This window comes from Pongo abelii, chromosome 12, assembly GCF_028885655.2.
Source record: "Pongo abelii isolate AG06213 chromosome 12, NHGRI_mPonAbe1-v2.0_pri, whole genome shotgun sequence".
In the NCBI taxonomy this organism is placed as follows: Eukaryota; Metazoa; Chordata; class Mammalia; order Primates; family Hominidae; genus Pongo; species Pongo abelii.
Window position 1 is genome coordinate 67,367,569 of NC_071997.2, and position 15,508 is coordinate 67,383,076.

At 46.7% G+C, this 15,508-nt stretch overlaps 1 protein-coding gene across 1 annotated transcript in view; it reads right to left on the reverse strand.

Moving 5' to 3' along the window:
* Nucleotides 1–12,419: 12,419 nt before the first annotated feature.
* Nucleotides 12,420–15,508, reverse strand: part of SLC1A4 (solute carrier family 1 member 4) — a 34,627-nt gene continuing 31,538 nt past the window's right edge. The window contains exon 8 of the mRNA XM_002811965.4: nt 12,420–15,383. Within this exon, the coding sequence (XP_002812011.1) occupies nt 15,149–15,383 (235 nt within the window). The 3' untranslated portion in view covers nt 12,420–15,148. The remainder of the gene's footprint in view (nt 15,384–15,508) is intronic.

Sequence of the window (15,508 nt, forward strand, 5' to 3'; positions counted from 1 at the left end):
TGCACCTGGCCTATCCTATTAATTCCTATAAGATGAGATTATCTGGGCTGGGCGCAGTGGCTCACGCCTGTAATCCCAGCACTTTGGCAGGCTGAGGCAGGCGGATCACCTGACGTCAGGAGTTCGAGACCAGCCTGGCCAACATGGTGAAACCTCATTTCTACTTAAAATACAAAAAATTTGCTGGGCGTGGTGGTACACACCTGTAATCCCAGCTACTTGGGAGGCTGAGGCAGGAGAATCACTTGAACCCGGGAGGCAGAGGTTGCAGTGAGCTGAGATCGTGCCATTGCATTCCAGACTGGGGGACAAGAGCGAGACTTTGTCTCAAAAAGAAAAAAAAAGATAGTCTGGATGTAATTAATTATTCAGGCAATTTAAAATGACCCCTTGAAATTAAATGCTAATTGTTTTGATTAGACTTTTTTCTAAAATGTCTGATATCATTCTGTGCCATAGGAAATTGAGTTAGTAACATCTTAACTTTTTCTATTCTTTTAATTTTACGACTCAGTCATTGTTATGAAACCTCAGGCACTGTCGTGGCTGTACTCCAGCCTTGGGGGCTATTTAATTTTCTGGTGTTATTAGTGCTAATTCGAGAGCTCAGAGGCTTTTATTCTTTTCTAGCTGGCGATCATTCTGTTTCCTTCCATCTTGCTGTGGTCAGCATGTCTGCTTCCTCCCTTCCCATGGAATTATGATCTGTTCTCAGCTCTCCCTGTACCCCTCTCACAGCCTAACAGGGTGCCCTGTACAAGTAGGCACTCAATAACCATTTCTTCTATTGGATTAAACCCAGGAAGACTGGAAGTTTGCCAGAGGAAACAAAATAATTAAGCTTGTTAACTCATTAACCTTAATTTTAGACACATCCCTTAAGCTCCTGAGTATAGTTTGGGAATTCATACCTGAGTTCCAAATGGTTGAGGTTGTCAGGGATCTGGGCTGCTGAATTAAGCGGGGTGTATGGCTCTATTATACATGAAAATATGTCTTTGCAGGCACACATAATTGCTGCTAATTTGTACCACAGGAAGAATAAAAGTAGCAAATTGATAAAGAAGATCTATTTCTACTTCTATAATGAAGACTATGTACCCCCCATACATGTACAACTATTACATATCAATTTAAAAGACAATAGCCCTTGATTACCTTAAGTACAACCCCTACCTTCACTGTAGTATACCAGGATATAAAAGTATTGTTGAGGCCAGGCACAGTGGCTCACGCCTGTAATCCTAGCACTTTGGGAGGCTGAGGTGAGGAGTGTGAGTGGATCACCTGATGTCAGGCGTTTGAGAGCAGTCTGGCCAACAATGGCAAACCCCGTCTCTACTAAAAATACAAAAAATAGCCAGGCATGGTGGTGCATGCCTGTAAACTCAGCTACTTGGGAGGCTGAGGCAGGAGAATTGCTTGAATCTGGAAGGCAGAGATTGCAGTGAGCCGAGATTATGCCACTGCACTCTAGCCTGGGTGACAGAGTGAGACTCCATCTCAAAAAAAAAAAAAAAAAAAGGATTGTTTATGAAATTCAAAGCTACTTGCTGAAATACAAGCACATTTTTATAAAAGAAGGTGACATATTTAAAACATAGAAACAGGTAAATTGGGTGGAAGCAAAATTGACCCATAATCTTAATTTTATTGGCCTTTCCTATTGACACATTTTAACTATGTTACAAAAACTACTGAAGTTGAACTATGAGATACATCTTAAGTGCATCCTTAGTGGGCAGTTAATTATTTCTCACTAAACAGAGTTTTGCTCAGGCACAAAACCTTGGAGTCATCCTAGGTTCCTCTGGGCCTCATCTCACATCCTATCCGTCTGTAAATCCTGTTAGCTCTACCTTCAAAATCTATCCAGAATCCAGCCATCTCAATACTTCCACTGCTACACCCCGATCCAAGTCACTACTCTCTTTTTATTAGCCTCTTAGCTGATCTCCTGCTTCCATCACTGTCTGTTCTGTATCCAGTAGCTGGAGCAACTGTTTATAGGAAGACAGTCTCATCACATCTCTTCCTGCTCGCTATCTTCCAGTGGCTCTTGTGATACACAAGTCCTCATCATGCCCTCTGGCCCTTCCTACCTCTCAGGACTTATTCCTGCATGCTCCCCTCAGCCACTCTACTCGTCACATAAGCCTTCTTTCTGCTCTTTAAACACACAAGAAATATTTCTTGGCCGGGTCTGGTGGCTCATGCCTGTAATCCCAGCATTTTGGGAGGCTGAGGCAGGTGGATCACCTGAGGTCAGGAGTTCGAGACCAGCCTGGCCAACGTGGTGAAACCCTGTCTCTATTAAAAATACAAAAATTAGCTGGGCCTGGTGGCTGGTGCCTGTAATCCCAGTTACTCAGGAGGCTGAGGCAGGAGAATTGCTTGAACCCGGGAGGCAGAGGTTGCAGTGAGCCAAGATCGCACCATTGCACTCCAGCCTGGGCAACAAGAGTGAAACTCTGTCTCAAAAAAAAAAAAAAAAAAATTAAATATTTCTTGTATGAATGGAATACAATGGTTGCTAAATGAATGAATGAATTTTATGATAATTATAATCAATTACAGTTAGTACCAGCTATATGCTAGCCCTGCCCAGAGAGATGCTCTTTTACCAACTGGTGTAAACCCGTGGTTCTCAGACTTTACCTGATATCAGAATCATCTGCAGGGCTTGTTAAAACTCAGATGGCTGGGCGTTACCTCCAGAAAAATGTACATTTCTGACAGGTTTCTAGGTGACGCTGGTCAGGCATACACTTTGGCTTAATGATTCTAGGCCAACTGGCCATTCTGAGGAGAAATTTGACAGATTTTGGCCTGGTATTCCTTTCTGCCCAGATTAATTGCAGATGCGTTTGGGGGAAAAAATTCTGGACTTCATTTTTTGATACTTAGCCACAGGGTGGCCCCCTAGCTCCAATAATTACTCCATAGCCCCCACTCCCACCCCATTAAAATACCTTTTGTTATTTGGAGAACTTCCAAGCCATTTCTCTCTCTCTCTCTCTTTTTTTTTGCTTGTTTGTTTGTTTGAGACAGAGTCTCACTCTGTTGCTCAGGCTGGAGTGCAGTGGTGCGATCTCAGCCTCACTGCAACCTCCTCCTCCCGGGTTCAAGCGATTCTCGTGCCTCAGCCTCCCAAGTAGCTGGGATTACAGGCATGCGCCACCATGCCTGGGCAAATTTTTTTTTTTTTTTTTTTTTTTTGGTATTTTTAGTAGAGATGGGGTTTGCCATGTTGGCCAGGCTGGTTTTGAACTCCTGACCTCAAGTGATCTGCCCCCTTCAGCCTCCCAAAGTGTTGAGATTACAGGTGTGAGCTACCGTGCCCGGCCTCTCTCTCTCTCTCTCTTTCTCTCTCCCCCCCCACCCCTTTCTGTCTTTAAATGTAGCTCTAAGGCCACTAGTTTGTTATTCACAACAGGCCAGCCCTTTCATGCATGGGATATGGTGGTGGTTTCCTCAGTAATGTAGGACTCTGGCTCTGTTAGAAGTGACTGTTGTCTTAGATAGAAATGGCACAGGAAAGTAGGTTTGTAAGTCGGAGATGGCATGATATCAGAAAATGAAAGGAGATTTCATTTTAGCCCCCAGGAAGGACCCACACACAGGACAAACATCCACTCTTTTGTAGCCCATGCCGCTCTGCACAGGAGGGACACCCCCTAAGCCTCACCCGGAAGCTCCTCCAAACCTGTTGTCACTGTGATGGAGAGGAGAGGACCTTTCCTCCCGCTTCCAGCTGCCCTTCGTCTCACTCCCAGACAGATAAGAGGGCTGAGGACTGGTAGGAGTAAATGACAAGGACAGAGGGCTGAGGGCTGCCGATGCCACCTTCCTGGGCTGTCACCCCTGGCCTGATGTTGGTATCTGAAAAGGGGGGAGCGGGCTGGCAGTGACAGACAAAGTGGTGAGTGCAGGGGAATCGGCCCGATCTGCTACCACAGTCCTCCCTCTCCTCCCCTCTGCACCTGTCCTCCTGCTTCTCTTTCTCTGTAGAGTGAAACCCAATTCCAAACGTTAACAGAGACTGGAAGAGGCATCCAAGTAAAAACGTGCAAAAGTTGAAAATAGCCTTTCACGTTATAAGGGAGGTTCCAATCGCAGAAAGATAATGACGACTATAAAATTCCAAATGGCACTTTGCCCCCTAGCCACATTCTTCAATAACACAGTCTTAGCAGTTTCACATGTTATTTACAGGTGAAGAAGCAGTAGATCTTTTTTCCCACTGAGGTCTCATTGAGGATATAGATAGGCTGCTTTGGATACTACTGGTAATTTTAATTGTTTCAGTTTCATAAAATGTATGAGACCTACACTTCTTATCACAAATATCGTTACTTCACTTCTTTCACTTAGAGAGAGAGGAGAAGGAGGGGTGGAATAAAAGAACAAAGGCGGTGCAATAAGATACTCAAAATAGCTGTAAGACAAATATTGCTCAACAAAGTTGGCAGCACAGAAACAGACCCACTGGCTGGTAGGCAGCAGCACCATGAGAGGGTTTGACGTATTCATTCATTCACAAAGCCTGCCTTTGTCATGTAGTAGGCACTTAGGGGAATCCAGAGCTTGTCTGGAATAGGGGGATGCGTCCCGCAAACAGAAGCAGTTCCAGACCCTGCGGGTTGGCTAGCCAAAGCCCAGCTAACTCCCATCAGGTGTACCTTCCTGAGCTGCACAGACGGAAAACCACAAACTGCTTTTTCAGACTTCCTTGCAGGTCTGCCAAGCAGAGCACCTGTGTGAAACTCAGAAGCTGCAGCTGGGAAGGTGGGCATGGGCCGTATGGGGTAGAGCTTGCTGGGAGATCTGATTGGGGCAGCTCTGAGGGAGGCTCCACTGCCCGGTTCCTAATGTCACAGGTGTGGGCAAGCACCTGCTGCAGAAACTCAGAACTCTTAAGTACATTGTTCCTGGCTGTTAGCCACCCACCTGTTTCCCTATCCCTCCCAGAAATTCTGTGCATTCCTTAATTCTTCCCTGTAATCAGTGCTTTTCTGCTTTGTTGTCTGTACTTGGAACACTTACCAAGAAATTAACCAAATCAGAGATACTCAGCATGGGCTTGAGGAAGATGTGTTTTGACATCATTTTCTCCAAATCTCTCGAAGTTTGTGACAAGTCTTTTTCTGCTACACTTTCTTCTAGTTTCTGTTCACAGTTTTGACCTCTTCCTCCATTTTCTCTGATGTTTAGCTGATTTTTACCGTCTGTTCTATCATCCAGTTCTCCAAGGTGTTCATTTTGACATCCAGCCTGACACTTCCTTCACACTTTTGTGGCACCTCTAGCACTGCCACTTGCTTGGTTTTTGACAGCTGGTACCATCAACAAACAAACGCCATGGGGAAGAAAACATGTCAATTCGCATGGCTTGAAATGCTGGAACAAAACAGAAGTGCACACTGACCCGGAGCTTACAGTGCAGTGTGCCATGAGAGCTTGCATTGGCCAAAAGCATGCAAGAATACTCACTGTAGCTGATGCATGTTGTAAAAATCTGCATGAACTCTTTTCTTCAGTGCTGCAATTTCTGATGTGAACAGCACCACCAGCTTTACATAGAACAATACTCAGTGTGGTATATATACTTTTATTATGCAAAAGAGCAGATGGCAGGACGTTTGAATATACGGAAGTTGAAAGTCACTTGGAGATGCTTCATGTAAATAGCACTAACTAGGAAGAGAAGGCACCTGTGCTAAGAAAGGGACGTGAAGCGGCCAGTCCAGGGTTTGCAGCCTTGTTTGTGTGTTACTATAGAATCGCCTGGGCTCTTTTAAAAAATATTTATTTATTTATTTATTTAGAGACGGAGTCTCTTGCCCAGGCTGGAGTGCAGTGGCGCAATCTCGGCTCACTGCAACCTCCGCCCCCAGGGTTCAAGCGATTCTCCTGCCTCAGCCTCCTGAGTAGCTGGGATTACAGGCGAGTGCCACCATGCCTGGCTAATTTTTTTTTTATCTTTAGTAGAGATGGGGCTTCACCATGTTGGCCAGGCTGGTCTTGAACTCCTGATCTCAGGTGATCTGCCTGCCTCAGCCTCTCAAAGTGCTGGGATTACAGGCGTGAGCCACTGCACACGGCCTGGGCTCTTTTTAAAAATGCCAATATATGGCAAAAAAACAAAACAAAAATAAAGAGGAAAGTGGGGAGAAGGCCAGGGAAGTTTGGAGGACCCCAGGATTCCACCTAGCTTACTGACCCTAGTGGTGTATTGGCTTTTTTTTTTTTAAGACAAGGTCTCACTCTGTTTCCTAGGCTGAAGTGCAGCAGCATGAACATGGATCACTGCAGCCTTAACCTCCTGGGTTCAAATGATCATCCCACCTCAGCCTCCCGAGTAGCTGAGACCACAGGCACGTGCTACCACACCTGGCTAATCTTTAAAATTTTTTGTAGAGACAGAGTCTCACTATGTTACCCAGGCTAGTCTCGAACACGTGGGCTCAAGTGATTCTACTGCCTTGGCCTCCCAAAGTGCTGGGGTTACAGGAGTGAGGCACCATACCAGACCACTTTCCCCTTTATAAAAATTTAAAAAGAAAAGAAAATCCCAGTATTCAGGCACAAACCCAAACCAGTTTAATCAGAATCTTTGTGGGTGGAGTGCTGGTGGTTTTTTTTTTTTTTTTAGTGTGGATGAATCTAATGAGCTTTCAACATTGAGAACCAGTGGATAGGGTTTCTACTCTGCCCTATTTATCCTTGTGAATGTGGCTTTTCTTCCTCTTTCCACAGGCATTGTCTGAGGCTTTCAAATAAGTAACCTCGTGGGTTTTTGTAGTAAGTAGCATTTGTGGCTGGAGGCCAGCTTCCCATTCAAAGACTGTCTCTTCTTAAAGAATTCTTGATTCTTGGCCAGGCTTGGTGGCTCACACCTGTAATCCCAGCACTTTGGGAGTCCAAGGCAGGCATATCACGAGGTCCGGAGTTAGAAACCAGCCTGGCCAATATGGTGAAACCTCTTCTCTACTAAAAATAGAAAAATTAGCTGGGTGTGGTGGCGCACGCCTGTTGTTACAGCTACTCAGGAGGCTGAGGCAAAAGAATTGCTTGAACCTAGGAGCCAGAGGTTGCAGTGAGCTGAGATCAAGCCATTCCACTCCAGCCTGGGCAACAGAGTGAGACTCCATCTCAAAAAAAAAAAAAAAAAAAAAAAGGATTCTTGATTCTTAATGGAACCATAGGTAGTCAGCAAGATGAAAAATGGAAATGATGATTCTGTAATTGTCCATGTTACAACAACCAGAGTATGAACTGCATTGCAGTTATTTTGTTTGTTTTTTGTTTTTGAGACATTGTATTGCAAGACACCAATAGAGGCACTTACAGAGTCTCGCTCTATTGCCCAGGCTGGAGTGCAATGGTGTGATCTCAGCTCACTGCAACCTCCGCCTCCTGGGTTCAAGCAATTCTCCTGTCTCAGCCTCCTGAGTAGCTGGGACTACAGTGTGCGTCACCACACCTGGCTAATTTTTGTAGAGATGGGGTTTCACCATGTTGGTCAGGCTGGCCTTGAGTTCCTGACCTCAGGTGATCCACCTGCCTCAGCCTCCCAAAGTGCTGGGATTACAGGCGTGAGCCACTATGCCTGGCCTGCATTTCAGTTTTGTCTGGGGAAAGATCATCTCCTTGGCCAACAGAGTGTAAACAAGAGCAGATTTCCCCTCAAATGAGGTCATCCATGGCCACTGTAGTTAGAGGCTTTTGGGAAATTACCTAGAATGGAGATTTCCAGAAAAGACCATGAACCAGGGTGACCACAGATGCTGAGGGTACTAGGTCTGTGATTCTCAAACACTCACATGCCCAAGTATTTGCCAGGAGCTTGTTAAATGCAGAATTCCTAGGCTGCCCACAGTGCTGCTGACCCGGCAGTTCTCAGCCTTGGCTGAAACCCCTGGGCAGCTTTGAAAATACTGGTGCTTGGTTCCCACCCCCAGAAATTTTGATTATTTGCTTTCGGGTATGGCCTGGGCATGGGATTTTTCAGGGTTCCCAGAGTAGTGTAATATATGCATCCAGATTGGGAACCACAGGCAAGAAAAGTGCCACTGTGGACTCTTATTCCTGTTCTGCTGTCCCTCTTGGAAAGTCTTCCTTTCCAATTTTCCTTCACATTCTATCAGCAGTGGAGCAGAAGAGACTTAGAACTCAGGGACCATCTAGTCCAACCCCGCAGTTCACAGATGAGGAAAACGAGGCCAGGAAGGGGAAGTGGCCAGCCAAAGGACACACGGCTACTACCGAGTCAGCGCCAGAGCGTGGCTGGCTCGCTCTCTCGTGGTCCTGCTCCCATCATGCAGCCTACTGGGGAACACAGGGAATTTCATCTGAAGGAAAACGCTACAGTAAAACATTAGAAATAAGGAATGATAACAACGATTCAGTTCTCTAAAGATTTTTAAACTTCTTCATCCATTTGTCACTTCATACTATCTTCTATATTTATAAAGTGGTGCTGGGTACCCAGGGGCAATGACTCATGTTCCCAGCAGGCCATGGATTTACTAAAAATGGGTGTGCTCTTGTCCTTGACTCTCACTCTTAGGTACAGATTGGATTTGGGTTTTGATGGAAGAGCTGAGCTTCCAGGGAAGTATTTTAGCAGTTGATGGTTGCTTTCTTTCTTAAATCTCCATGGATATGTATACATCAGGTATCTTGTATGTATCAGTCTAATGCTTTTCAGTGTGCTTTAGTGAAGTGGAAATGGGTGAGATCAGGGATTCCTGGACAAGTGACTCCTCAGCTAGCACTTTATTGAGGAAGAGGCCCTGCTATGCCTATGCCCGCTTTCTCTGTGTGTAGGGGTGTGGGGGGTGGGGGGAGGTTCTGCTAACAGGGGCTGCTCCCCTGGGGAGCCCTACAAGCCCAAGTCATCCTAGGGCTCGGCAAAGACTTGCCAGAATTTCAGTACCTCATTTCGTTGCAGACCAAAAACTGATCATAGGAAAATCATCCATGCGTCCCTGCTATGAGTGTCAAGCCACCTGTTCACGTCATCCCAATGTCCTGGGGACATTTTTCTGATTTAAAAGTAAATGAAAATATTTTTGTAGGGCTGGAGCAGCGGCTCATGCCTGTAATCCCAGCACTTTGGGAGGCTGAGGTGGGACAATCGCTTAAGCCCAGAAGGTGGAGGCTGCAGTGAGCTGTGATTACGCTACCGTACTCCAGCCTGGGCGACAGAACGACACCTTGTTTCAAAAAAATAATAATAATAAAGAAAATTTTGTGGGCCCTTAAAAGCATTGTGGGCCTCAGGCCCTGCGAGTCCTGTGCCTCATGGGCAAGTCAGCCCTGACGGGTGGAGGGAAACACCCAAGCTTGTCCTCTGTGGCTCATGCTGCTAATGTGCTGGAGCACTACCCACGGGCCATACAGAAACAGGCAGTAGGCTGGCTTTGGCCTGTGAGCCATAGTTTGCTGACCGTTGCTCTAGATGACCCAGATGCAATTAGCTGAGAGAATTTCTGATGGCTTACAGGACAGCCAAGAAAAGACATCGTCATCCAAAGTGACTGGTAACCGCTACAGAGAGTCTTCCATTGGGCCCTAATTACCACCCTGCTCCTACACCTCTGGTTTTTTCTTCTCACTTTGTGAAAAGTAAAAGCGTACACTTATTAAACATAAATGGCTTGTAATCCCAGCACTTTGGGAGGCCAAGGTGGGCAGATCACTTGAGGTTAGGAGTTCAAGACCAGCCCTGGCCAACATGGTGAAACCCCATCTATACTAAAAAAATACAAAAATTAGCCGAGTGTGGTGGAGCAAGCCTGTAATCCCAGCTCCTCAGGAGGCTGAGGCGGGAGAATTACTTGAGCCCAGGAGGCGGAGGTTGCAGTGAACCGAGATGGCACCTCTGTACTCCAGCCTGGGTGAGAGAGCGAGACTCCATCCCCCAAAAGCAAACAAACCACATAAGTGTATAGCTTAATGAATTATCACAAAGCAAACACCCATCCAGATTAAGAAATGGAGCATTCCCAGCACTTCTGCAGGCTGCTCTCCCTGCACCTGAAGGAAACTACAAAACTGACTTCTCCCCTGTAGATCAGTTTGTTGGGTTTATAACACTGTGCTCTTTGGCATTGGGGCTCTTTCAGGCCTGACCATTGTTGTACTGTGTTTCTGGAAGGACTGAATGGAGTGGGCTACCACTCACAAGATCTCAGGGCCATGCTTTTGTCATGAGATTGGTTCTCTTAGAGGGGCTTGGAGGTGAGGAAGGCCTGTGAGCAATCCAGCTAGCCAGCCCAGGGTGCTCTGAGGACTAGAGAGAGAAAAGGTTCATTGATACCACAGAGTGCATAGCCACAAACACAGATGCTTTGTTAGAGGAACACCACAAATGGAAAAATCATGTCTAGTGAAGCTGATTAAGGAAGTTCCTCTAGACTGCAACCCTATTGCTTTGAAACTGATTGGCCCATAACTATTAAAAGGGAAACAATTTATAGGGAAGACAGATTCAACATGCTTTACGTTTGAGTTGAGAGTCAAAGCTTTTAACTGCAACTCACCCCACAGTTCAGGGCTGCCATGTTATAGCCATGAAGGCTATGTACCGCACAACTCCTGCAAGCTCCATTCACACAGAATACATGAATGGTGCCCTGCGGAACTGCATGCTGAGGCAGCCCCACTAATGTAAACAGAATCAGTTGCCTAGATTCAGACCACACTTTAACTTACAATGTTGAACTTCATCAGTTATACATGTTTGGGTAAAAGGCTTTTTTTTTTTTTTTTTTTGAGACCTCTGCCTTCCGGGTTCCAGTGATTCTCCTGCCTCAGCCTCCCAAGTAGTTGGGATTACAGGCACATGCCACCCCACCTGCCTAAATTTTTGTATTTTTAGTAGAGATGGGGTTTCACCATGTTGGCCGGGCTGGTCTTGAACTTTTGACCTCAAGTGATCCGCCCACCCCGGCCTCCCAAAGTGCTGGGATTATAGGTGTGAGCCACTGCGCCCATCCAAGGCTTTTCTTTTTTTTAAAAAACTTCTTTTTTAAAAAAAATATTTTTTGAAACAGACTCTCACTCTGTCACCCAGTCTAGACTGCAATGGCATGATCATGGCTCTGTGCAGCTTTGACCTCCCAGGTTCAAGTGATCCTCCTACCCCAACCTCTGGAGTAGTTGGGACTACAGGTGTGCAGCTAATTTTTTATGCACAGCTAATTTTTAAATTTTTTTATAGTGACAGGGTCTTGTTTTGCTGCCCAGGCTGGTCTCAAACTCTTGGCCTCAAGCAATCCTCCTGCCTTGGCCTCCCAAAGTGCTGGGATGACGGTGTGAGCCACTGCACTCGGTCTCCCAATTTTAAATATGAGACTAAGCCATGGAGAGGTTATCATGCCCAGGGTCGTGCAGCAAGCAAGCAGCAGAGCTGGGAGTGGAACCCAGACAGCCCATGGTCCTCCCTGCTACACCGTCTGTGCTATCCAGACACGATTTACAGTTCCTGTGAGCAGGCTCAAGTGGCTCATCAGATCAGCGCTCCTTCTGATCCCCAGGGAAGAGATGGTTTGAGAGTGTAGATTTGCTCCTCTTGGTTTGGTTACATCAGAAAACTGACTCATCAAGTACTAATCCCAACCTCCAAACACTCTCCACAACAGAGAATCAAGGCAACCACACTCCAGGGTAAGAATCCAAATCGTTACTCCTAGCAGGCCCCATCAGGCCCCTGATCGGTGTGAACTCTCTCCTCATCCTTTGGGGATTGCTCAGAAATGAAAACCGGTTCCTGTATTATATGAAGAGCTGGAAATGTTCAGGTCAGAGAGGGGATCTGTTTCTTCAGAGGCTTCCACTCTGTTTGCAGGATAATCCTATTATAAGAGGTGTCTAGATTCCCTAATGTTGCTGGAATGTGGTGTCATTGAAAACAAGATTATATAAAAGCATGGTCGAGGTGTGGTGGTGCCATAGTAGAGGCATGGGCAACTGCTCACTTTCAGGGACTTTCCCAGAATTCTAGGGTGTGGGGCTTTCTTCCCGTTGTTCCTACTTGATGCTTCCTTACAGTAGATGCTCAGTTAGGGCCTGTTGACCTAGTTGTTCTGACAAGATATAACTTTATGGAGGTATGTGGCAGAACCACACACTTTTTACAAGAGCCCTGCTGGTGTGGAGTGGGAAGCCCCTGAGCAGCTTGACACTTCCCGGTTGCAAGCTGGTGGCCACAAAAGGATCAGTGACAGCAGCTCCGGCAGTAGCACTGCCCCCTGAGCATGCCTGCCCTGCCTTAGGGGCTCATGCCTGATGAAAGGAGCAAGGAAAACAAATCCCTTTAGTCACCCAAAGCCCATCTGCTAGAAGAGCAACAGCTCCTCCATCAGCAAGTGCCGCTTCAACACATGAGAAGGGAATAAAGGAACTGCAGATTCCAGTGGAAACACTGTATTCATTTCTGAGGACTGTGCTATGTTTTAAGGCAATTATCACACGTACAAAACAGTCAGATGAACAGTATCTGAACAGATTTACCACAACATGTTAGAAAGAGAACAGCAGGGGAAACGTTTTCAGACAAAGAGATAATGAGATTTTCCCCAGTCAGGTAATACCCCTGGTCTACTGACTCTGTGGACTGAAAACCAGGAAGATACACAACACATTCTCTCTTCTCGCCTCCAAGGGGAAGGGCCGCCGGCACACTCTTGGAAACACCCTTCTCCAGACCGAGACACACTTCTTACTGCAGGGCCAGGCCAGGACACAGGATGGTCGGCCAATGAGTCTTAAGTCCAGCTCTAATTTCACGCTTTATGGCTTTGTGAAATTCATCTTTAGAAATGGGAAAATGGAGATACCACAGACATACAACTTGTAGTTAATAGTTAAGTTCACCTCTATCCAAACACAAACTTGCTTGGCTTGGAGCTAAAACTATACACACACACACACACATACACAACACACACACACACAACACACATGTGTGTATAGATATACATATGTGTGTGTGTGTGTGTGTGTTGTGTATATGTATATGAAGGAAGAAAAAAATATTTACTGAAGCCTGAAAAATAGTGAGTGTTCATTTGCCATTTGGAATCAAACAATGTGATTGTTTCCCTTGAAAACAGAAGAGTATCAGCAACATGCTCTACCCAGCGGGGAAAAGTTTCCAGTTTCCTCTGCACGGTTCCTGGTCCCTTCTGGCTTCACAGGAGACTGGAATGGCTTAGCTGGTTTAAAGAGAGCTGGGCTTTCCCCCTGGCTGGGTCAACTCTGTGTCCCACGGCTCTTCTTCACCCTTTCTGCTCAGGCTCATGTCCCCAATTTTAAGAAGGGGGTGTGGCTTGATGGTCTCCGTTCCATCTACCCATTCTCATCTCAATGGTACACACATCCATAAGCGTGTGCCCCTGTCTGTAGGGCCCAGGTGACACATAGCAACAGGGAAAACAAGGGAATGAAGGAGGCTGAACACTGGGGAGCTTTAATGGCCTGTTATAGGGTGGCAGAAACTGCCTGGGTCTGGGAGTCACAGCAAAATCAGGTGCCCAGAACCATGGTGGAAGGTGGGGTTGCTAGTCATGAAAACTTGAAGGACATTAGGAAGAGGCTGCGTTTGATGCTGTCAAGTAACTACACACAGAACAAGGGCATGATAAAAGTCCTAATGCACATAGACAACAAAGCCCTGCTCAGAAACACTGTCCTCACCAGCAGAAGGACTCTGTGGAGAAAGCTGTCCCTTACATAGAAAAAGAGCATACTGGGTTAGCACTTGATATCCAAGAAGTGAAATGGTCGTTTTCAAAGATTAACAGTTTGCCTCACCAAATCCCTCTGAGGTAGGTAAGAGGCAGGTGACATTAGCCCCATTTTACAAATGGGGTAAAGTGAGGCCCCAGGACCTGTTACATCACGAATATGCATCAACAGCCACAAACAGCACGCTCTCAGATCTTCCCCCTCACTTAGCTTAGAACCGTGTCAGCAGGTAATTGGAAAAACATGGACCATTTCGCTGATAATTTTAAACTTGGATGTACTGGCAAGAAAGAGATCTATATTTTGAAATCAGCCAAAGCCAGGGGACCTGGGAACCTGTGAATGGGAGTACCCCACTCCAATTAGTACATGGTTTTCTCTGGGGTGGTGGTGGTTTTGTTTTTGCTGCAGTGCAGCATTTTACAGAGTGTCCAGTTGAATTCAAATAATAGATGATAAATCAACAAGGGTCCTGAATGTGATGACTACATCACACCTCTCCAGGGAAGGAGGCCCCTCTCTGGGCTGTTGCCAAATCAGCGTGAATGGAGAAAAAGCTAAAGTGTTGTCAGAGGCCCAGGCCTCTGGAAGGAAGCAGAAAAGTGCCCCAGGGCTGGGATGAGAACTGGGACAACTGTGTGTGAAACCTGTCCTGTCCTGATTAGATTAGAGAACCCTCTGCCCCGCTTCGCCCCCACAGGGCTGCATTCCCTCTCCTTTTTTCTTTGACCTCAGAATCTAAGTTGTTTACCTAAGGCTGTGGACCAGAGACCCCCACAGTGCTAACACCCACCTGGAGTATTTCTAACTTGACAATGTATGGCACCTGCAGTCTCCCAGAACCCAGGGATCAGAAGCTATCCACACCTAGCTATAGCACAAACTCTTTAAACACCTGAGTCCCAGCTCAGCAAAGTCCAGCCATGGCTAAGAATTTGAGCATTTTTTCAATTACTGCAACTCAAGGCAATGCGACAGATGACTATAAACCCCCTTGGTTTGCTCAGAAAACACCTGATGCAGAGCTGACTGGGGAGAGTGAAATACATCTGCATTTTTTCCAAGGTGTAACCACACAGGACCCTGTGAGTCCATGATTTCTTAAGCCTGGCAGCCCAAGGGGTTGTTTCCAAACAGATCCCTGGTGTACACACAGTTGCACCTGGACATGGATCAAGCCGAATGTCAGAACGTCCTTGTCCTTGGTAACCAGTTCCAGCTGGGGAGCCTGATGCCAGTGCCGAGAGGTAAGCCTCAGGCCAGCGACTGGGCCAAAGCATTGCTTGGGAGGGTAAAAGTTGGCAAGGGCAGTGCCCTATGTCCATGACTGGCGGCTGGGTGAACAGGGTGGGACATCACTGCTGGCAGGCAAGCCCAAAGCCCAGCCCCATCACAGAACCGACTCCTTGGATTCCAGTTCTGGGACACTGGCCACGGGGCCAGCGGGGTTCTGGTGTGTCACCAGGGGCGATGTCTCCTCCTCAGACTTGCAGTTGGGGATGGCTTCCACTTTCACCTCAGCAAGTTCCTGCTCGCCTTTCTTTGTTGCCTTCTGATTCAGGTGGTGGAGAATGCCCGCACCCAGGGCGTCCCCTTCCACATTCACCACCGTGGTGGTCCGGTCCCTGGTGGGAAAAGAAGAGGCAGCTATTACATCTACTGCTGGGCAATCGGGTCCTGTCACAGGCAGCCTGGATGCCGAGGGAAAGTCATGATTGTGAGGGGCCCTGTTGCTTCCTGGAGAGCATGC